This window comes from Trachemys scripta, chromosome 9, assembly GCF_013100865.1.
Source record: "Trachemys scripta elegans isolate TJP31775 chromosome 9, CAS_Tse_1.0, whole genome shotgun sequence".
NCBI classification, from domain to species: domain Eukaryota; kingdom Metazoa; phylum Chordata; order Testudines; family Emydidae; genus Trachemys; species Trachemys scripta.
In genome coordinates, this window is record NC_048306.1 from 3,011,277 (window position 1) to 3,033,845 (window position 22,569).

Consider the following 22,569-nt stretch of genomic DNA (forward strand, 5'->3'; position numbering starts at 1 on the left):
CAGGGGCAGGCTCTGGGAGGGAGTTTGGGTGCAGGCTCTGGGCTGGGGCAGGGGGTTGGGGTGCAGTAGGGGGCGGGCTCTGGGAGGGAGTTTGGGTGCAGGCTCTGGGCTGGGGCAAGGGGTTGGGGTGCAGTAGGGGGCGGGCTCTGGGAGGGAGTTTGGGTGCAGGCTCTGGGCTGGGGCAGGGGATTGGGGTGCAATGGGGGTGCAGGGGCCGGGCTCTGGGCTGGGACAGGAGGTTAAGGAGCAGGAAGGGGTGCGGGGGTGGGCTCGGAGGGAGTTTGGGTGCTGGGTCTGGGCTGAGGCAGGTGGTTGGGGTGCGGGAGGGGATATGGGGGTGCAGTGCTTACCTCAGGCAGCTCCCGAAAGCGACCTACACCCGCCACTGGCAGCAGCTCCTAGGCAGGGGGCCAGAGGGGTCTCCATGGGCCGCTGCCCACAGGCACCATCCCCACAGCTCCCATTGGCCACAGCTCGGGGAGGGGGCAGCGCACGGAGACACTTCCCTCCCTCCCCCCCCCCCCCAAGCCACAGGGCCATGAAGCATAGCAGGTGGGCAGGAAGCCACCTTAGCCCCGTTGTGCTGGCGGCGGGGGGCCCTTTTAAATTGCCTGGGGGTGGCAGACGGGGCCGGGGGAGAGACCCGGCTCCGAACTTCGGTGGAGCTGGGCCCCCGCACTCTCTTATTGGTGGTGCCCCGGCTCCACCGGCCCATACAACTTGCCGCCCCTTGCAGAAGCGTCATTCAGGAGGAAAGGGTCTGGAGGCATTGCTGGGAGTAGAGACGTGGAGCATTCCTAGGAGAAGACGCAGTGTGAGGAGGAATGCGGGTGGGTGTGATCAGCTGGCCCCTTCCAATGACTCTGCTGGGTTGATTTAGATTTTGAAAAAATAGGTTTGAGAAACCTCCGCATCAATGGGAAGGTTTCCACATTTCATAAATCTCCAATGAAAACTGGCTTGTGTTGGAATTTGAAAATTCCCCTGCCGTGTTTGGAAGCCCAACGCTGCAGCTCTGGGCCAGGGGGTGAAAGCCAGAGGGCAGCTGGCTGGATTGCAGTTCTTCCTGGCCGCAGCTGAGAGAGATGGAGAGAGGAAACCCCAGGCGTAGCAGTGAGTAGTAACGTTGCTTTTTAAAACACCTTTTGCTCCTGGTAATCTAAGACACAGTCAAAATGCAGGTCAACGTCTCTGGGGCCTGGTTCACTTGTCAAACGGTTACACACTGGTGCAGCTCCACTGCAGAACCTCAAGGAGAGGAGAATCAGCCCCATAGATTTAACCAAACACTGCAGGCTTGCCCACATTGGGAGTAGAGGGCAGGGGGGCCTCTGTCCTGCCCCAGCCCCCTCTCTCTGACCCCCACTGGAGTTGGAGGGCATTCAGTCGGGCTAGAATGTCTCCGGGGTGAACCTCCTCCACTGCCAAAGGGCTCACGCTCAGGAAGTGTGTCTGATCACACCAGCCGCAGGGACTAGCCCAAATGCTCTGTTCGCGAGCTCACCCTTGCATGTCACAGAGTGCTCTGTAGTGAGCAGAACCCCCTGGTTTGTTTTTGTAGGGTTCTTCTCCACATCGTGTCCAAGTGCCATGAGGAAGGACTAGATCATTACTTACGGTCCTTCATAAAGGTCAGTCAGGACAATGCTCTGGTCTGGAAAATTCTTCACCGCGAGCAAGCACCTCACTGGCCTGACGATGTCCCTGTTCTTTTGTAGTACGGCTTCCGTGCGGAGAAACCCAGCACCTCGCAGGCAAAGACGACCCATGACATCCTGGCCGTCGCCATGGCCACAGTGCTGAAGCAGTCAGCAGATTTTCTAGCCATCAATAAGCTGCTCAAGGTAAAGGCCATTTACTGTAAACTGCCCGAGAGGGAAGGGGGAAAGGTCAGGGGCTCCGGGTTACACAGCCGCTTCTGTCCGCTCAAACCCATCCCCAGGATCAGAGCCTCACCGTGCCCGGGCGAGCCTTTGGAATCTGTTCCCAGGTCCCCCTCCCAGCAGACACTGATCCCTGCTCGCCCTGCAGGAGACACAGCTGTGACTGTGATTCCTAGTCCGACGCACCTCACGGATTTCTCTGCGTGCAATCGGATTCATTCATTTGACATACGCTCTCGCTCCTTTCCAGACTCCACTCAGGGGGAATATTCCTTACACTGCTCATTTTGCAGTCCCCTGGAGACAGACAGCATTTCTGCCTCCTGTAGCCTAGGAACGCGTCCCTTTCGGTGCCCTCCCTCTACCCGTGCATAACGTTTTTGGGCCTGTAGGCGTGCGGACTCACCCCTGCAGCGCCTCCTGCTGGCCTTCTCGGGAATTAGCTCATCCAGCCATTGGAGCGCCCTCTGCAGGCCGGTGATCTGCCTTGCCACTGGCCCCATGTCCCTCCCAGGACCCCAGTGCCCCTTTCTCTGGGTGCTGCCCCCTGGCAGTACCCCCACAGCTCTGGGTCTCCCCGCTCCCAGGGGAACCCCCACACACTATCCCCACTTCGCCTCAGTCTTGGCTACTGCCCAGTCTCCATCTAGCCCCCGTTCACTGGGGCAGATGGCAGTATCAGCCACTCATCACAGGCGAAGGGGTTTGAACCTGCTGCCTCTGCCTACCCAGGGGCTGCCCCTGCAACCCAGTACCTAATAGGCCTTACCAGGCCTGCAGCCTGGGGCTTTCCTAGGCCGGAGCTCCCCGACTCCCTTGGCCTTTCCCCGCCCTGCTCCACTCCAGATACCTGGTTAACCTCCCTGCAGCCAGACCCTTCTCTCTCTCTCTGAAGGCAGAGAGAGCGCTGAGCTCCTGGCTCCCAGCCTCTTATACAGGCCAGCTGGGGCCTGACTGGGGCGTGGCCCAGCTGCGGCCACTTCCCCAGTCAGCCCAGCTTTTAGAGCTGCAGCCCTCCCCAGGGCTGCTTTTACCCCCGCAGCCCCCTTTCAGGGCTGCTTTCCAGTCCTCCCAGGCAGGAGCAGGTGTCCACCCCGCTACAGGGCCCCGTAATGCGCTGCCTTACCCCCCAGTGACGTCAGCTGGCCCTTCTTCTGTGCCTTTGCAGAACGACATAGCCCCTGATCCTGCAAGTGGCTCTTCTCCAGGCAGACCCTGGCACCTGAGGGAGACCCGTTGATTTCAGGGGGACCCTGTCCAAGTATCAGGGTTGATCTGCTTGGATCCGAGTGCAAGAGGGGGGGTGGTAGTTGCAAGCATTTTGAAGCTGTAATCTACTTACGAGCAGTGCCTTATGTCTGTGTTTCGGATTCAGACATGCATGAAGGGATGCTCTTGATTTAAACTGTCATCCGTATTACTCCTCCAGTCATTACAATACTGTATTTTTTGATTCAGACCAATGTGCTCAGTCTTGCTGGGAGATCGAACTGATGATCTCCATTTGTTTGTTCTAGTACTCCTGGTTTTTCTTTGAAGCACTGGCCAAGTCGATGGCAATGTACCTGTTAGAGGAAAACAAAATCAAGGTAAGCGTGACTGCCCATGACCCGTACCAAAGAGAGATGTCACAATGCAATATTCATTCAGACAGCTATTCTGCAAACTTGATCTTCAAAAAAAATGTGTAAACCTTTCTAAACAAACCAAAAAAAACCCAGCCAGATAGTTTTTTCTTCTCTCTCCCCACTTCCCCTCCATTGTAATTCTATGTCACTGTAAACATTTTGTGGTCTTTTTCTTATGGTCAGTGCAGCACAGACCTCCTGTACTTGAGCTAAAGGAGTAGCTCCGTTCGTTGGTAGCAGTAGTAGGCTGTTCTCCTCTAGTGTCCCAGCCACTTGCGGGGCACATGATGCACCATTTTCTGGTGTGTAACTAAACGTTTCTTTACGTAAATGCTTAAAGGGAGCTTTCACGTGGACTCCCATCTCTCAGACCTGATTGTACACTGTGGTATTTGATTTCAGCTTCCCAGAGTCCAGCGGTTTCCTGACTCCTACCATCATGTTTTACATTCACTGCTTCTTGCCATAATTCCCCATGTGACTATTCGCTACAGTGAAATCCCCGAGGAGTCAAGGAATGTCAACTTTAGTTTGGCCAACTTCCTGAAGGTCAGTCAATTCCTGCTCTCTCCCAGGCTTAGTAAATAAAAGGCAGCTAGCACTGAACAGGCTGTGAATTCCCAAGCTGGGCAGACATGGCTTTGCTGCGTCATCTCTGCACGTCCTGTGACTCAGACTCTTTCTGTCATGGTTAGCTTTTGTAGCAGGTAAGAAGCAATGAGGACTCTCCACTTTTAATATATGGAGATATACCTATCTCCTAGAACTGGAAGGGACCCTGAAGGGTCATTGAGTCCAGCCCCCTGCCTTCACTAGCAGGATCAAGTACTGATTTTGCCCCAGATCCCTAAGTGACCCCCTCACGGATTGAACTCAAAACCCTGGGTTTAGCAGGCCAATGCTCAATATAGGGCCTGCCATCATGCCTAGCAGCTGTGTCAGGGCTGTGATTAAATGTGTGTACTCTCATTTGAATGTTTCTTGTGTCCCCTTGAGACTCAAGTGAGATCATCCAGTACATTTCAGAGAAAAAAGCTTATAGATCACATGAGACTTGAGTAGCCCTGCAGAAGGACACGGCTTGACTCTTGGCAGGACTCTTGGTGAATTGACTATTGGGATGTAGAGAAGATTTAGGATGGTGACGTTCTTTTCGAATGATTGCTGACATGCTTCACTGTGCTTTCTGCAGCGCTGTTTGACATTTATGGACAGAGGGTTTATTTTTAACTTGATAAATGACTACATTTCGGGATTCAGCCGCAAAGACCCTAAGGTGAGCGTCGGATTTATTGAAATAGCATGGGAGGGGGGTGTTATTTGTCAGCATCAAACAGAGTTTTGCAGTAATTATTTTGCACTGTAATTGGCTGCCACATGGACACAACTACTGCAATATCAGCGAAGTGCAGCGGCGTCTCCGTGTGCTCCAAGAGCACCAATACCATTCTAAATTTTAAAACAACCTGAGAGAATTGGAGCAACCAAACTCAAGAGATGCTAGGGAGTATCCAGCCCAGGGTAGCAAGAGAGGGTATGGGAGACAAAGAGCGGGGTAGCAGAGGACAGGAGGTCACGGTGGCTTATAATGACTGCAGAGAAGAGACGCAGGACATAAACCAGCCCTAATCTGACGAAGTGGGCATTCCCCCACGAATGCTCATGCTCCAATACTTCTGTTAGTCTTAAAGGTGCCACAGGACCCTCTGTTGCTTTTTACAGCCCTAATCAGTTAGTGATACTATTGAGACCAAGCTGGTGTCGTGCAAGCCCCATTCCTGGGCTGACTCCACAAGCGGAGAACAAGAAGTACATTGAATGCCAACTGGCAATGAGCTGGTCAAACTAAAATCTTATGTCTTTTATCCAGATACTGGTTGAATTCAAGTTTGAATTTCTGCAAACAATTTGCAATCATGAGCATTACATTCCTTTAAATTTACCGATGACCTTTGCCAGACCGAAACTTCAGAGAGTTCAAGGTACGTCCTTTTCCTGTTGAACTGGTTGAGAGCCCTACTTTATCGGCCAGGACGGGTTCCCTCGGTGGCATTTGGTGTTATTTTTATGTAACGTCCCTTGGTGAGCCCCATTTTAATTTTAATGCTTCTGTGTTGCTGGGCCCATGTAATTACAGACAGACTCTGGGTCAACACTTTCTGTATTTCCTACGTTTAAATAAACCCATTGAGTTTTCTGGACAGGGTTCAGTGACTACGTTGTATGTAGTGTATCTAACTGCCCTTTCCCACAACCTCTGAGCTCCATCCCCAAAGAGGATGGCTGTTCCCAGGGGCAGGGCACTAGCCTGTGACACAGGAGACCTGGTTTAATTCCCCACTGTGCTGCTCGTTCAGTGAGTGACCGGGTCTCTCTGTGCCTTGGGGTATGTCTACACTGAAAAAAACAAAACAAAAACAAACCCGTGGTGGCAAGTCTCAGAGCTCAGGTCTACAGACTGGGGCTCACGGGGCTGGCGCAACGGCACTAAAAATAGCTGTGTAAACGTGCCTGCTCAGGCTCTGAGCCCTACCCCCGTTGCTGGACTTCAGAGCCAGAACGAGAATGGCTGCATGCTGTCATTTGAGCTCCGCAAGCCCAAGTCTGCAGGCTCTGAGACTCACCATCATGGGATTTTCTGCAGCGTAGATGTCTCCTCAGTCCCCCCTCTGTCCCATGGGGATAACAGCACTGCCCTACCTCCGAGGGAGCGCCAATGCGAACTGCGTTCAGTCGGAGCGCTCAGGCACAGATCAGCATCTTCCTGTCTGTTTTCTCGCGTTACTTACTCCTCTGAGCTGCCCGGCCCAGACTAATCTCCGTCACACTCGCGTAAAGCTAGCCTTTTGTCTGTCTGGCCCAGTGTAACAGCATGCGCCGCTGGGAGTGGCTGGGAAAGAGAGGAGCCATTACACCCTGGGATGTCTGCTTATGGTTAACGCAATAGGACAGGATGCTCTGACTTGGTTAACATACGTCTCTGTACTTGCAGCATTCAGACTGAAAAACTAAAAGCCACTGAGCTCCTGCCCCATAGTTCCCTGCTGCCAGTGTCTGCCATTTAAGTCATTTTCCTTCCTTTTAAAAAAAACGTGCATATGTTAATGAGTGTGAATCGGTTCACCACGGTCACCAGGATCCTGCTGGCGTGAGAAAGTGGCACAGCCGCCTCCTCAAATGTGCACACGATAGAAGTGGCATTGACATGTCCATTCTGCCTGCCCTTGCAGAGGAGCGTACTGGGGCATGTCGGTGGTGAAGTGGGCAGGTCTGTACATGTAGTTCATGGCGTATGGAATTGTCTGACCCAAGGGAAGAACCCTTCACGCCACCCCTTTAGTACTGTGTTCACGCTAGAGAAGGACTAGTTTGCATAGGGCTGGGAACAGGGGACATGGTGTGAGCAGACACATCGCATGCAGACCATGTCCGCTTCGGGTCCCACTCCATTATCTCTCAGAAGCATCTCAGAGCAGTTTGTCTGTGGCTTTCCAGGGCAGGGATAATGAGAAGTCAGTTTTCACATCCCCTCCCTCCCCCAGTAGGTTTCCTGAAAGGCATCTGTGTTTCATCAGCAGCTAGAATTTGGCACTGCTTTTGTAAACAGAACTAACACTGGCCAGGTTTTGCAGGTCGCTGTCAGCCAGCTAAACAATAGATTAGTAGAAACACAAGTTACAGTGTGTGAAGAAGTGGGTTTTCTCCCCACGAAAGCTTATTCCCAAATAAATCTGTTAGTCTTCAAGACGCCACCGGACTCCTTGTTGTTAATGTGCTAACCGTGTGTAACACCACCATCGAGACTGTCCCCTGCCCAAGGCTGAGGGCAGGGTTACTTAATACTGTTCAGTTTTGCTGAATTTTTATTTGTTCCTTTTCTTTTTACATATTAATTAGATTTTTTTTCATTTGCTGTGGAACGGTTCACTTCAGTAGGTAGGTTGGACTGGGATCGTTGAATCATCTAATGTCAAATTAAATACACAGCTTCAAATCAACTAGCTTGCTTGCACCCAACTAACTGAAATAACCATGTTGTGTAATAGACATAGACTTTTACTAAAACGATTAACAATCAATGCCAAATAGCTTCTCCAGCTTGCTTTCTGTTTTCTCCTAATCAAGAATTCACAGTTCAATTAACGTTGTATTGGACGATATGGACCAGCAGAATTTAAAATATCTATTGTTTCTGTAAGCAGCATGACACAGCTGTTGGAAAACGTAGTGTGGGATTTTCAAAGCGGTCTAGACACCCCAGGCCTAATCAGGTGTATCAGGGGAGCCTTCCACACTTATGGGAGTTTCCAACAGGCATCTGAGCCAAAAACAAGGTGGCTGTCCGCTCTGGGGGAAGGCCACGAGACTGGGAGCTTGCGGGTTATGCAGACTGTGTGTGTGCGCGTGCATTAGGGGAGAGCACAACAAGAGGTGGCCTTGGTGAAGTTGAACCACCCTAAGCAGTGAAATGCTGGGCTGCATTGCTCCTTGGTGGCCGTGCTGCAGAGGCTGTGAGTCGGCAATAGCAAAAGATGTCTGCTGGCAGAGGTGAAGCCATCACAGCTTCTGGCAAGCAGGGCATTAACCCCACTGCCCGGTTAGCTCCCCAGGCCCTTGGGGGCATATTGAAAAGCCTGGTGTTCTAAACCAGCTGCAGGGACAGGGATGGGCAGTGAAGGTGTGTCCCCATGTGCCTCCCGTATGTTTTAGCTCTTCCTGCAGCTTGATCTTGTACAGTAATTGCAAGAAGCTGTCTCCTGTGTATTGGGACTCTGGAGTATTCGAACCCTTTCCTTTGCTGTCTGCCTGGGCTGAAGGAGGCAGTACTGCCATTGGGGATGCAAAATAAACCAGCGTCCTGACTCAGTGTGCAGATTCCTTCCCAAGCCGCTGCGCCAAGTGGCCTATTGAAACTAGGCATCCCTGCCATGATGTGTCTCATTCCACCACCCATTCGCCATCGCCCGCAGAGTGCCGCACTCACTCCTGGGCGCGAGCTTCTCGCTTGCTTGTTAATTCGCAGTGGCATAAACAGCCCCAGAGAGATGCCGTGTCATTATTATAACCCCGCAAGTGGGCTAGTCCCCCGGTGCTAAGTATCGTTGGGTCTTAGCAAATCTCTTCCATCTCTGTTCTCTGTGATTCTAGGACTTCAGTCAAACTCTGCTGAACTGGGCCCTGGAGAGGTAAATTTAACAAGGCTCTCTGAGGACCTTTAGGTCCAGCGCTGGCAAAACATTGTCATGAAAGAGAGAAGCAAATATCAATGTTTAACCTAAACAGGAGGTGCTAGTGGATGTCTGTGACCTTTTATGTGATGGAAGTCGGTGGGCAAAACCTCTGGTCAGTTCAGCCTTAATCAAAATGTTGCTGCATTGAATAATGGTTACAAAAGTTACAGGGCTGTTCCTAGTCACTGAATCACACCAACATGAGAACGCTTTACAGAGGGGGCAGGATCTGAATTACGAATATATCATGATTGTGTTTTCTTTCTCTGAAACAAAGTATTGCGAGCACTGTTCAGTGTGTTTCTGTTTTGTTGCAGATGTAAATCTTGAATACAATTTAACCGATGAGTATTGCAGGCATCACTTCTTGGTGGGGATGCTACTGAGGGAAACCGCTCTTGCTCTGCAGGACAATTATGATATCAGACTTACAGCCATCACTGTGTTAAAGAATCTGTTAATAAAGCATGCATTTGACAATCGATACCAGCACAAGGTAAGGCATGACTTTATTGACGATTCAGCGTGTCTTTGGGTTCGATGCAAAGACACACAACAAACTTTTGGTTTTGAACAGTTCATTAGTATTTTATCACTTTTTCAAGACCAGTTCTGAATAGTTGACAGGAGCTTCACTATGTTATGCGGAAAGTTCAAGATGGAAATAGCTTAATCTTCAGTTAGTTATTCCCATTGGTTTTAGCCATATTGAGCATTAAGGTGATAAGGCCCTGATCCAACAAGGTACTTAAGCATGTGATTAGCCATGGGCTACCTAAAGTTAAGCATGTGCTTTGCTGGACTAGGACTTAATTTAGCATCCTTGTATTAAATCTGCAGTAATCTGGAGAGAGAACCAATCTCTATTTCTCTAAGGTAGCTTGATGTTTTTCTGACCAGTCGATCTCACTACGGTGAAAGGGTTTGGGTGAGGTTTAGTTTGAAATGCCCACGTTGTGTTTAGGGTGCCTCTCTTACTCCAGCAGGTTTATGGTAAAACATTTTTAAATGTTGGAACTGTTCTGCTTCTCCATGACTTTCCCACCAGTGACTTCTGAGATGTGGGATTTCGGCCAGCGTAACTCCTCTCTCTTTCGGGGGGAATTAGGCAGTCAGCATTTGGTATCAGGTTTGTTTTGCTTCTCGCTGATCTCTGTTGACTTCTGTAGCTTAGAAACTCTTTGCTGCAATGCTCAGCCGTTGGCAAGTCATGTTGTAAGAATCAGTGAGATCAAGGAAAAACTCCCTGTCCCTTCTCAGTGCAAGATAAGGGAACAAAAGCCACAATTCGTTAATTCAGTGGCACTTACTGGGTACTCCCTGCTCTTGCAAATCAGGCCTCTCTTATTTAGAAGGATGGTCTAGTGCTTAAGGTGCAGCTGGAGACTCGGGAGAGTCAGGTTCAATTGCTTGTTCTGCCACATACTTCCTGTGTGATGTTGGGCATGTCACTTAGCCCTGCTGTTCCCCATCTATAAAAGAGGGATATTCATATTTCCTGCCTCACAGAGGTGTCGTGCGGAGCAGTAGCTAACTCTTTCTAGGCTAGAGCAAGCAGCAGGGATCATCATGGAGAAGCTGAGGAGCTTAACCGTGTCCCCCACATTTGAAGAGATTGGTGGTTAGCTTAACCGTTTGTGCCATTTATTGTCTTTCAGAACCAGCAGGCGAAAATAGCCCAGCTGTATCTGCCACTGGTTGCGCTGCTCTTAGAGAATATCCAGCGAGTAGCCGGCCGGGACACCCTGTACTCCTGCACGGCCGTGTCTAACTCTGTGAGTAACGCTACGGGCACTGAGGATTGGCAGGTCTCTTCCTCAGGATTTCTAGCTCGACTAGAGTGGCCGCCATCCAAGTGCCCCTCTTTTCCCTTCTTCACTGGGCACCTAAGATCCACCTCGCTCTCCCCTTGTCTCAGGGCCGATCGAGGTGCCCCCATTCCCCACCATACGTGATAGAGCAGGGCTTCTCCCTAGCTTAAGCACTCGCTGCCAGACCCAGTCTCCTTGAAATAGGTTTATTTGTCCGTACGTAAGCACACTCCACACACAAACAGTTCCTCGGCTCGCCCTTTGTCCTAGTGTTTCACGGCCTTCCCTCCCAGGGGTCTGTGGTAATCCTGCTCTTTCAGCCTCACAGCCAGTTCTCTGTTCTCAGCCACCTTTGCTTCCCTTCTGGAACACCGGCCCCAGAGCCACCTTCTTGGGCACCTGGTCTCTTGTTCCAGGAACCCACCACCAGAGTTAGCTCCACTCCTTTGTGGTTCCTCTCCCCCAGCACAACCTGCCCCAGTCACTCTTCCTCCTCTTAGCCTCCGGCAGGCCTGTCTAATCCCAGGGGTAGCCCTGCCCCCTTGGATTGGCTCCATTGGATTCACCTGCTCTGGCACAAAAGCACCGGGCCTGATCTTCCCGCGGGGACCAACCCCCCGTTCCGTTAGCTCTGTCACCTACCTGCAGTTTTTAGTACGTACTGCCAGTAGCCTGCTTTATAAACAAATAACTGTGTTCTCTTTTCCATAGCCCAATTTGATCTTGCTTGTTTCATTCATTTCACATTCCTTTTCTACTCTGCTATAAATCTCTCTGCACTGCTAGGTGAGATTGCTTTGCCCTTTCATTTGCAGTTTCTAACACATTCTTTTGAGATCTACCCTACGTAAGTGTCATTATTTGAGGAAAGCGGGTTGTCGTAATGTGTTAATGTAAAACCAAGTCCGGCTCTCACACAGACGTGGATTTACAATGGGAGTTGCGTATTCATATCTGAGCTTGGCCCCGGGGTGAGCTCAGCCTTGCAAATTGTCCCTGCCCATTTATTCAGGGCAAGTAATTTTTTTAGACTGGCAAGTAAAATATCAAATTTTTAGAGCTGGTCAACATTTCAACAGAAAAAAATTAACAAAACATTTGTAAAAATGCTTTACTATTCCTTGAACAACTCTGCCGGTGTGTTCATCCTCATCCTGGCAGAAGTGAGTGAGGAGATTTTTTTTTTTTTTCTTTTTAGTCACACTAAATATTTTTCATCCCAAATTTGCAACGCTGATCTAGTTGGTAGTTGCTGTTATACTTTGACATCGCTTTTCTGTCACATGTATCTCCTGTTGTTTTGCAGGCATCGAGAGATGAGTTTTTACATAATTTTACATCCCCTTCAAACAGATCGAGTCTGATTGTGGAGAAAGATACAGGTAAATGAGTTATTTAAAGTGTAATTAAAGTATCACTAGTACAAATTAAAAGCAGCTGGTAGAACCAAACCGCACTTTCCTTGTATTATTCCAAATTAATTGCAAGAGAAGGAAGGAGACAGGAGAACAATAAACCAAATGTGGGCTGTCCTCTTAGTCTTCAATGGGCCAGAGTTTTAAGTGATTAAAAATGGCAGAATTCTGCTCTATTCCTTGCCCAGCACAATCGTATGCCCACCCTTTGTGAGGTTACAAGGGCTAGATTTAACCATGCTTCACCTGAGTAGCTCTGTTGAAATCAGTAGGACTGCTCGTGGTAGCTAGGGTAGACGGAGGTGTGAGTGCTCCTGGACGCACACCCACGCTAAATTCAGTCTAGTTAGCACAGCTCAAAGCAACAGTGAAGGCGCGGCAACACTGGCTTTGGCACAGGCAGACAACGCGCGCGCATGTGTGTGTGTGTGTGCGCGCGCGCGCTTAGGGTCCCAGCGGGTTTGTACAGCCCTCCCTGAAGGCCTGAGGTATTGCCATGGCTTCACTGCCCTTTTCAGCTGTTCTAGCTAGATTAGCGCTAGTGCAGGTCTGCCTCTCAGGGCTGGGATCGCCTCTCGAGCTGCTGCGTAGACCTACCCGCAGTGTCCTAAGCATCAGTATCGGAACCACTGAGATTATTCATTCCAAGAGGGGATTATTGCTAGATGGAAACTTTTCTTAAATGTTTATAAAGGACTTTGTTCTTGGGGGAAGCCACGAGACGTATTAAAAGAATACATTTCCCTCATTATGCTCAGGAGATAGGTGGTCTGCCAAACTCTGCCGTCCTTCTTCCCCAGATAAATTCAGTGAGAGCTGAGAAAGGGCTGGCGGAACTGATCCATTGTTAATATTCAACAGTTATCAAATCAATTGTCAAAAGGCAGAGCCTGACACCCTTACTCACGCTGAAATCAACGGGACTACCAGTGGACTAATGTGTTACTCAGTGCGAGTAAGTGGAACAGAATCTGGGCCAGAACATAGAATCTAGAATATTAGGGTTGGAAGAGACCTCAGGAGGTTACTATTATTACACTACTATTCTGTTCAACAACCTCTTAAAGTTTTGTACGTCTTTGTCTAAACTCTGCATGACCCTATCAGTTCTTTCTGGATTGGTCATTGCTCCAGCGGTACTCATACACTTGCCATGTGTTCTCTGCAAGTCATGTACCCATCTCTTCAGGCATTTTTCATGAAGCCCCTTCCCAGTGGTATGTAGTCGCTAACTGTGCCTTCGTGGGTTTGTTCTTTTTCTTTAGGCTATGGTACAGCCCTTCCGAACGGCCACAGTATGAAAAGAGAGGACTCAAAAGGATCTCTGAGTTCAGAAGGGGCAACGAGTTCTCCTGATCAGTACAACACCGGGGAAAACGTAATGCATGTGGGATGACAGAAAGCAATAGCACATTTGGGCTGTTCAAAAAAAAAAAAAAAAAAATCACCATGTTGCTCGTTCTCTTGCAAACCAGTTTTAAAGCAAACAGAAAATGATACTTGTGTTTTATAGAGGAGGTCCGACTAGATGATCTAATTGTGCCTTAATCTATTGATCTAAAACACTGTGAATGATTTATAAAAGGTCAAAGTCAGAATTCGTAGGGAATGTTTCTACATGGGCTGTGACTGACACGCACCCAGAGCCCCATTGACTTCCATGGGTCACTGCACATTTGACCAAGGCCTGGTGAGTTCTGTATGTGGACTGAAAGCAGAGCACCATGGTATGGTGTTTGCCTGCCAATGCTCGTCACTTTCAGGGGAGAAGACGCGGAGAGGACACAGCTGTAGGAAAAGCAGCTCTGTTTAAAAAGCAGCCACCACCTCGCTTTGCAGGAAATAACGTTGGTCAAATGACCCAGGGAAGAATCTGGCCCCAAATTTTAAGAATGCAAGTTCCCTGCCTGAGCCCAGGTTGCGTGCACAGAGACTGGGGGTTTGCCCCGGCTTTCCTGTGACCAGCAGGCATTTCCACATGTAACTGGGGCGGACGCGGAATTGCTACATGCTCTGTGACTAAAAAGGCAACAGGAGCGAGCTCTTGGAGCTGCCACTGGTTCTGCCTGTGCATACTCAGAAGGGAGTCTGCAGAGCTTCTCGGTGGGAGAGGCGGGGCCTGGTGAAGGTCCAGTATCCCCACCAAGAGTCCTGAAGCCTCAGTTCTGCCAAGTGTTTGAGCACTGAACCCTTCCTATTCAGCCAGGTGTTACGCATTGGAGAGAACATCCAACTCTGCTTTGCAGCAAGTAGTGTTGGTTTTAGCACAATTCTTGTCAAGGGCCCCTGCTTAGCCAGGAGTCCTTTTCCAAGTGGTAGAAGGTTTGTTTTTCAGAGTACCTGAAAAGAGTTCTCTGTTAATAGACGTGATGTCCCAGGGTTCAGTTTACAGCAACAGAGGTGCACGTCTTTAGAGCTGCATGGTGTACTATGTGCACTGTTCTTGCATGCCATCTGTGCCCCTTCTGTTTTCCAGCATTGTGTGGTGTGTGGATTTAATAGGTAGAATTTGGCACATACAAACAGCATGATGTTCATTCTGTATTGTGCAGTGACTCATGCCCCAGCCCGTTCCAGAATAAATCAGCAACTAAAAATGTCTGTCTATTCTGTATGACCCCGGGGCCCAGCTAAAAAAACCTGTGTAGGGCTTCAGCCAGAACTGACCAGCCCAGGGAGCCAAGAGGGGGCGTGTGGTTTTTCTGCTCACTCCATGGCGGGGATCGTTCGTTCTGCGTTCCCCTTCTGTCAGCCGAGATCCCGGCAAGTGCCAGCTCCTGCCCGTTCTCCTGGTGGCTTGGGAATATCCCGCCCCAACACGCAGATTGCAGCCACTAGCATATTTCACGTAAGCCACCAATTAGCCATCAGGTGGAAGCAGCCTCAGGTCGAGGGCAGCCTAGGCTCCATTAAAGCAGGGATCCGGCTCTCTATGCTTCGGGATGGTTCTCTAACACGTATCTTTGTGGTGGTTAGAGCCGGAGAAGTTCCACGAGGAGTAACGTGTCCCATCACAGTAGGCTGGACCAGTATGAGATCAGGAGTCTCCTAATGTGCTACCTCTACGTCATTAAAATGGTCTCTGAAGGTTAGTGACGCTCACCGTACTGTGTGCTTAGGGAGATGGGTCTGGTCCCTACCACAGCCCCTGTGTGCCATGGCGGGTAGCAGCCGTAAAGGCGAGGGGATCTCCCCCAGGACAGGAGCAATATGGGGCCACCAGATGCAGCCATACGCTTCCTCACCTGACCGGCCCCAGTGTGGGGGGCAGGAGGGGGCATCCCCAGTGCTGCAGAGACCCTGGAGATCCTGCAGTGCTGCCCGCAGGCAGCCCTAGAGAGGCTGCTGGGAGTTAGATGCCCTCTTTGTCCTCCACCCCAGGCTGTGCCACTCAGACACCAGCATGGGCGCAGGGTCTGGTAAAGCACCGTTGCTCAGGTGGTCTCTGTACCATATATTGCAGCAGGGTGTGTTGGGGCGTCACAGAAGTAGGGGTGCCGGTTGTGCGCCCTCGGTTTTCGTTGGCTGGCCCTCGTGTTACCAGTGAGCTCATTTCTGGGGGGAGGGCTGCACCTCCCCTCGCTAAGCCCAGCCGTCTCCCACAGCCAGCTGGGGCTGCCAACGCCTAGGACTAGAATCAAGGGCTGCGAACCCCAGCCCTTCCCACACTGCTGAGTTGAGGGGGGAGCGGAGGGATCCCAGCTGGAGCCTGGTTAGGTAGAGGAGCTCCCATCACAGGAAAGAGGGCAAGCCCGTGGGTACCACAGCCACCTGGGGGGACAGGCAGATCCTGGATTTGCTCAGCTCTGTCTTATTTCATCATTTTCAAAAATGCGTCAGTGGGGAAGGGGAGCGTCTGACCCTGACTGCTGGAGGAGGGCAGCTTAGGGGCTGTTCCCCTCCAGGGCTGGAAACACGTTCACTGCAGCTCCCTGCACCATTGCATTGGACGAGCAGGCTTGGGCAAAGGCCTCCCAGGGAGGTGAAGAATCAAATGGCCAGTCCGAAAAGACACATGCTTGTGTGGCTGCAAAGATAGATTTCCACAGGCCAGTGGTCACAGGCTGATTTAGCCTGCAAAGACCCTCTGTGACGGTCTCAAATGTTGGTATACATTCTTAGCAGGTTTGTTTCGTTTTCAGATACACTTCTCACCTACTGGAACAAAATATCCCCCCAGGAGCTGATAAATGTCCTCGTACTTCTGGAGTAAGTAACAGGAGATTGTATCTATGCTTCGAATTGCGCGTGACATGTTTGTTATATAACATAGGTAGGTAAAATGAAACCATCTCTCCATGCACTGTACATGGTACATACTGCTCCGTTCCACACAAGATGCAGCCTACCAGGAGGTAGAAAAGTAGTTTGATTTAATATTGCTTCACATGAGGAATGATCTAGGGTCAGCCATTGCAGACTGTAGGGTAACAGCCCCAGAGGAGCAGTGTTAAATACGTGAGGCCGGGCTGGCAAGTTGACGGTGATCGGTGCTGATTCTGTGCGAAGAGCGTTCCATTGCATAACAAGAGAAGGTGATCACATCAAAGGCTCTGGAAATACCAGCGCAGTCTCACTTTCTGTTGTGTCTGGCGGCACAGATGGGGGAGTAGATAGGAGTGTGTTTGGAGGGGCTGAGGGCCTACACGCTGAGCACAGGGTTAAAATACAGACACCCACACACCCAGACATGTACTGGTTCAAGTGAAACAGTTCAGTCTCCTTCCTGACATTTACAATGTTTTTCTTTCTAGAGTCTGTTTATTCCACTTCAGATACGCGGGGAAGAGAAATATAGCCAGGTATTGTACTCTTTTTGCTAGTGGTTTCTTCCCCCATGCCACCTGCCCCATCGTGGCTACATGAGAATGAACAGGGGAGCGGGTCCAGTGCGGGGAGAGGGAGCTGTTGGGAGCCCTGCTCACCCCAGCCAGGGAGAGGAAGTGGGGGGCTCCCTTCCACTTTTAACAGAGGAGAGAAGCTACACTTCTCTCAGTGCTCTCTCTTTTCCTCCGGCTCAGCAGAGGGCAACTTCAGCTCTCACTGGTAAAGCTCAACTTCCCAGCCGTTTCTCTGACCCCGCCAGCCCTCCGCTGAGATTTATTTTTATAGCTTTCTGCTAGCGTGAAGCTGCAAGTTTTGAAAGACAAGTGGTGGTTCTCAGTTCACAAGCCTGGCTCGGGGCCTGATTCTCAGAGGTGCTGCAAAGCAGCCCCTTCGTTGCTGGTTATCCTAGAGTTTGAGGGACAGACCCGCCGCTGGGGCTAATTGGCAGAGTGCTCCGTTGGGCCAGCAGGGACAGGCTGTCCTTGCGGTTTTTGGTTGCCTGCTCCAGGTACCACGTTAAGCCCTGCTTGGTATTGGCCTGAGCTTGACAAGCGGATTGGACTCGGGTCTCCCTGCTTCACACTCCAATGGTAATGCATCCTAGTCTGCATCTTGGGTTCTCCTTTCAGGGTTCACGATGCCTGGCTATCAAAGCCTGTCGGAGTGGACAGGAAATCGCAGACAATGCCTGCCCTTCGCAGCAGAGCTGGCCTGATGCAGGCCCGGCTGCAGCACCTGAGCAGCTTGGAAAGTTCGTTTACGCTCAATCACAGTATGTACGGAGACGGGGCTGGTAACGTCGTTTTCTCGTATTAGACGATTGCGTGTTGCCCCTTGTGACGTCACGTCCCTTTGGTTGCGTCAGCCTGCTCGGCTTTGCGTCTTTACACCGATCCCCTCTCTTCCCTGCAGACCTTCGAACGGTGGGGTGTGGCGGGGGCTTCATGCCAAAGGGTGTGTTAAAAATCACCCCTGTTAGTGAGAGAGCAGAGCAGACAGGAATGCTGCATCCTGCGTGGCGTTCGCCCCGTGCAGATTCCCAGCATGAGGCCAATGCCAGCGGGGCTTAAGTGGGGTATAGGCCTTGTATTGGCCCTTCTTCACGTGGCTGAACGTCACCCCTCCCCCAGGAGAGAGCCTGCCCCACTTCTGCTCCAGGAATCCAGCTTGGAGAGGCAGCTGATGGATGGGGATGTCATGTTGCATCTGATTTGGGGGCCGAGGGAAGTGGCAAGAGGCCACTCACAAGCTTCCCTCTGTGTGGTGACGATGCTGCCCTTGTCTGCCATGGATAAGGAGAGAACCTGCTGCACTTAGGTCTCAGGAGAGCCTGTGCGTGCCTGAGCGCCACACTTGCACATTGTTCTGGAGGGTTCCATCGCTTTCCTTTACTTCCTGCTCCCAGATGCTGGCACCTCCGAAGCGGACATTGTGCACCAGGCCTTACTAGAAGGCAATACAGCCACAGAAGTTTCCCTAACGGTCCTGGACACCATTTCTGTCTTCACCCAGTGTTTCAAGGTGAGCATTGAAATCAGCATTCGCACTAGTCGATTTGCAAACCCTGTGTTAGACTGAACGCTCTCCCATGTTATTTTGTACTTTTCCTTTGTGCTCACTAGCATAAAGATGGACCACAGGGAAGTAAAGTGCAAAAAAAAAGAAAACCCAAGCTGAGTTTTAGGCATTTTTACTTTTATTGACAGAGTTAGTTCAATAAAATAAGTAAATGGATCCAGCTAGTAGGCGTGTTTAGGAATTCAAACAAATAGTAAAAGCCAAAAACTCATGCACAGTATTGCCCGTGCTTTGTGTAGTTAGTCAAATAAGAGCACCTACTTCCCTGGGGCCAGATCCCAGCCCGTGTCAAAAGTGCTACATAACCGTACCAGGGTGTCTGTGATACAAGCTTGTTGTGTTTTTAAGAGCTGCGGTGAGAGAGGTAACAGATAAGTGGCTCAGCTCTTGAAGTTACTTCTGCAAATGTGGTAATATCGTTTGACTTTTTATCTAGTGTAGAAAATAAAATCTCTGACCAAATAATATAGCTTTGGGGGGACTTCTCATTTTTCTACCATCATTTGTCTGTACTTATTTACCCAGGTCGCTGTAGAACTATTTTTTGTCTGGCTTAAGAAATGGTATGTTCTGTTATGCAGTCACTTATCCTAGTCACTTACAGTTCTTCTTTGAGTGCTTGCTCATGTCGATTCCATTCTAGGTGTGTGCGTGCCCACGTGCGCGGCCATCGGAGAGTTTTGCCGTAGTGCTATCTGTAGGGTCAGCTGTGGTGCCCTCTTGAGTGCTGCGCTCAGGCATTGGTATATTAGGCGCCGCCAACCCTATGCCCTCTCAATTCCTTCTTAGCGCCCGTGGTGGTTGGTCGGAGCACCTTTCCCTTGGCTGGCAAGGGTTAGTGGTTCTTCTACTTCAGCAGCCTGTGTCCAACTGATCTTGTTGGGTAGCAGAAAGCTCTCCACCAGAGTGACCTACCTGGCCAAGTGGAAAAGATTCACATGCTGGACTTTGGACCAGGGTATCTGGGCCGAGCAGGCCTCGTTGCAGGCGATCCTGAATTATCTTCTACACCTCGAGCTCCAGGGGTTGTCCCTGTCTTCAATCAAAGTCCACTTGGCCGCTATTTTGGCCTTCCAACCTAGAGCAGGTCAGTCTTCACTCATGACATGATGGTTTTTGAAAGGTCTGGAGAGTCTCTACCTGCACGTCAGGGATCCCGTCCCTTCCCTTAGACCTCAACCTTGTGCTGTTGCGGCTCATCGTCCCCCCCTTAAAACCTCTGGCTTCCTGCTCTCTTCTTCTTCTCTCCTGGAAGGTTTTGTTCCTGGTTGCAATAACATCTTCCCACAGGGTCTCAGGGCGCTTACTTCCGAGCCACCCAATACAGTGCTCTACAAGGACAAGGTCCAACTGTGGCCACATCCAGCGTTCCTGCCCAAGGTAGTTTCACAGTTTCTTGCCGGCCAGGATATATGCTTACCTGTCATCTTTCTGAAGCCTCATAAATTGGAAGAGGAGCACAAGTTGCACACCCTGGACCTCAGGAGGGCACTTAGCTTAATATTGTCGATGTAGAAGGCAATTTCACAAGTCAATGCAGTTGTTCACTATGGTGGCAGACAGGATGAAAGGCGCCTGGCCCAGGTGCCGATTCAGGATATCTGCGGGGCCGCTGCCTGGTTGTCCATCCACACCTTTACATCTTATTACATGCTTACCCAGCAAGCTTGAGAGGATGCTGGCTTTGGCAGAGCAGTGCTGCAAGACTGTGAACTCTGAGCCCACCTCCGTAGAAACTGCTTGTGAGTCATCTAGAATGGAATTGATATGAGCAAGCACTCGAAGAAGAAAAAACGGTTACCTAACTTCTGTAACTGTTGTTCTTCGAGATGTGTTGCTCATGTCCATTCGATTACCCGCCCTCCTGCCCCTCTGTTGGAGCTGCCGGCAAGAAGGAACTGAGAGGATGTAGGGCTGGTGGTGCCTGATATACTGACGGATGAGCGCGGCACTCCAGAGGGCGCGGCACTCCAGAGGGCGCGGCACTCCAGAGGGCGCGGCACTCCAGAGGGCGCAACGGCCTACCCTACGGATACCGCTAAGGCAAAAATCTCTGATGGTCGCGCATGTGGGTGCGCACACACCTAGAATGGAATGGACATGAGCAACACATCTCGAAGAATAACTGTTACGAAAGGTAGGGAACTGGCTTTTTGAGGCACACACGCTGGGTATTTCTGCAGAATGAATTCTCTCCTTGCTTTCCAGAACCAGCTCTTAAACAACGACGGCCATAATCCACTCATGAAAAAGGTTTTTGATATTCATCTCGCCTTTCTCAAAAACGGGCAGTCAGAAGTGGCTCTGAAGCACGTCTTTGCTTCCCTGAGAGCTTTCATTAGCAAGGTAGGTGCAGAGGTGACACGTGAGGCGGTCCTGTGCCCCCAAACCTTTAAACTGTGCTCCCGCCCCTACTGACCGTTACGAGACGTCACTGGGTAGGTGGGACAGCTTTAAAGGTTCCGGTTAGAATTCATACAGGCGGCGGGGGGGACAGACAGACGGACAGTCCTATCCCAACTTTCACTGCTGGCCTGCGCTGCTTGGAGGTAACGGATCAGCAGGGCTAGATAGAGTCGTCTAACTTTAAACAGCGGTCATCAATGTACTGACACTCATCGGGGCTGGATAAAATACCAGGGGACATCACCAGGAGCTAAAGAGGCTGTCCTGACTCTGACTGAATGTGCACAAGTGTGACTCTGAAGTAAGTCGATTGACCTCTGCGGTGTTCCCTAGATCCTGTAAGAGCTCAGTATCAGTCCCACCAAAATGTTGCTCTTCCTTGAAGCATTTGTGCCAACAGGCAGCGTTAAAACGAGTTAGCTGCCAGGGTGGGACTAGCACTCAGGACCTGCTGCATCTATGGGAGGTAGCAACGCACTCACTTTCTCCGGCAGCTTTTTCAACATTCCAATGGTTCCGTTTTGCACAAAAGCGGCCCAAGGTTGTGTTTGAACACAGCAACTTCCTCCCTTCCCAGCCAATTGTTATGCAGTTCAAACAAACAGGCAAATCCACACCCGCCCTGCTGGATCTCCTTACGAGATTCCAAGACCCCGAGCTCCCGGAGACTTACCCCAGAGCTAAGGCCTTATGCCCATGGGTTCCAAAGCAAAGTGAAAACTATGGTGGGCCAAGTTCCCTGCTGGTGTCCGTGAGGGCAACTCGTTGACTTCAGTGGCATCTTGACCATCTGCAGCAGCGCTGAAATTGGCTGATCTATTTTCAGAAACTTGCAAAATTATTTTAGTGAAATTTTCTCATTTCCCCTGCAATACGTTGCTTCTGTAAAATGAGAGATACAGACCCAGTAGATAGTATCTGCAAGGAAGTGTTTTCTGTGCCAGCTGTAACCGCATGGGTTCCAAGCATCCTTGTCCTACCTGTGTTAGACTTTAAAGGTCATTTCTAACTGCAAAGTGACTCTAAAGTGGCCAGGGCAATTGTCTCTCAAAGGCAGGTACAAGGTTGGCTTTTCTGTTTGCAAACTTGTTATGGGATCTGAAAGTCCCGCATGTTGATTTTGGTTTGTACACCATCACCAGTAACTTTGTTCCCACTACGGTGTTAACACACCTCCTTTAGCACAGAGATAATGGTAACGAAGCAGGAAAGAGCCTCCTGTCATGGTGAGTAGTTAGGGAAAAAATCTTTTTAATTTCACCCATACTAAATACATTTTATCGCTTGTTGTCTCAAAAGTCTTCCCTTCTATACTAAACTCAAATTGGCAACACAACCGGGAAGAGACATAGAACAGAACTGGCGCAAGAAAACTGAGCTCACGCTGTGCTTAGTTGTTTAAAAAAAAAAAGGAAGAAAAAGCTCTGTTTCTTTCCTTAGTGGAAACTCAATACAAATCAATTATTCTTAATTGTTTATGCTCTTGGTTGCTGCCAGCCCCAAGTTGCTGGGGAGAATGCTGACATAAAATACACATTTCCTTCAGAATCCTTCATTCTAGGACCACTCCCGAATAGGAGATGTGTATTTTAAGGGGCTAATTCACTTGATCCACATCAGGCTTGATTCTCTACTATGTCCAAGTGGAGCTGAGAGTGGGGATAAGGGGAGCTGGTTGCAAATCCCTAATCCTTGTCCACTAGCCTTGGTTTAACTTGAAGCTGCAGGGGAGCAGCTTTAACTTTTGTCACTGGCAAAGGTCCCTGAGAACTTCCTGCCAGGGGAGAGTC

At 50.2% G+C, this 22,569-nt stretch overlaps 1 protein-coding gene across 4 annotated transcripts in view; it reads left to right on the forward strand.

The window, feature by feature from the left end:
- DOCK11 (dedicator of cytokinesis 11) overlaps nt 1–22,569 on the forward strand; it is a 122,023-nt gene that overhangs the window by 67,533 nt on the left and 31,921 nt on the right. For 3 of the 4 annotated variants that reach the window (XM_034782729.1, XM_034782731.1, XM_034782732.1), the window contains exons 25-41: nt 1,562–1,631; nt 1,719–1,844; nt 3,401–3,472; nt 3,914–4,060; nt 4,704–4,787; nt 5,382–5,493; nt 7,409–7,447; nt 9,060–9,238; nt 10,401–10,517; nt 11,860–11,935; nt 13,234–13,346; nt 14,945–15,056; nt 16,111–16,177; nt 16,723–16,770; nt 17,425–17,567; nt 18,201–18,316; nt 20,582–20,719. In XM_034782729.1, the coding sequence (XP_034638620.1) occupies nt 1,562–1,631; nt 1,719–1,844; nt 3,401–3,472; nt 3,914–4,060; nt 4,704–4,787; nt 5,382–5,493; nt 7,409–7,447; nt 9,060–9,238; nt 10,401–10,517; nt 11,860–11,935; nt 13,234–13,346; nt 14,945–15,056; nt 16,111–16,177; nt 16,723–16,770; nt 17,425–17,567; nt 18,201–18,316; nt 20,582–20,719 (1,759 nt within the window). The remainder of the gene's footprint in view (nt 1–1,561; nt 1,632–1,718; nt 1,845–3,400; nt 3,473–3,913; nt 4,061–4,703; nt 4,788–5,381; nt 5,494–7,408; nt 7,448–9,059; nt 9,239–10,400; nt 10,518–11,859; nt 11,936–13,233; nt 13,347–14,944; nt 15,057–16,110; nt 16,178–16,722; nt 16,771–17,424; nt 17,568–18,200; nt 18,317–20,581; nt 20,720–22,569) is intronic. The other variant, XM_034782730.1, reaches the window with a different exon arrangement.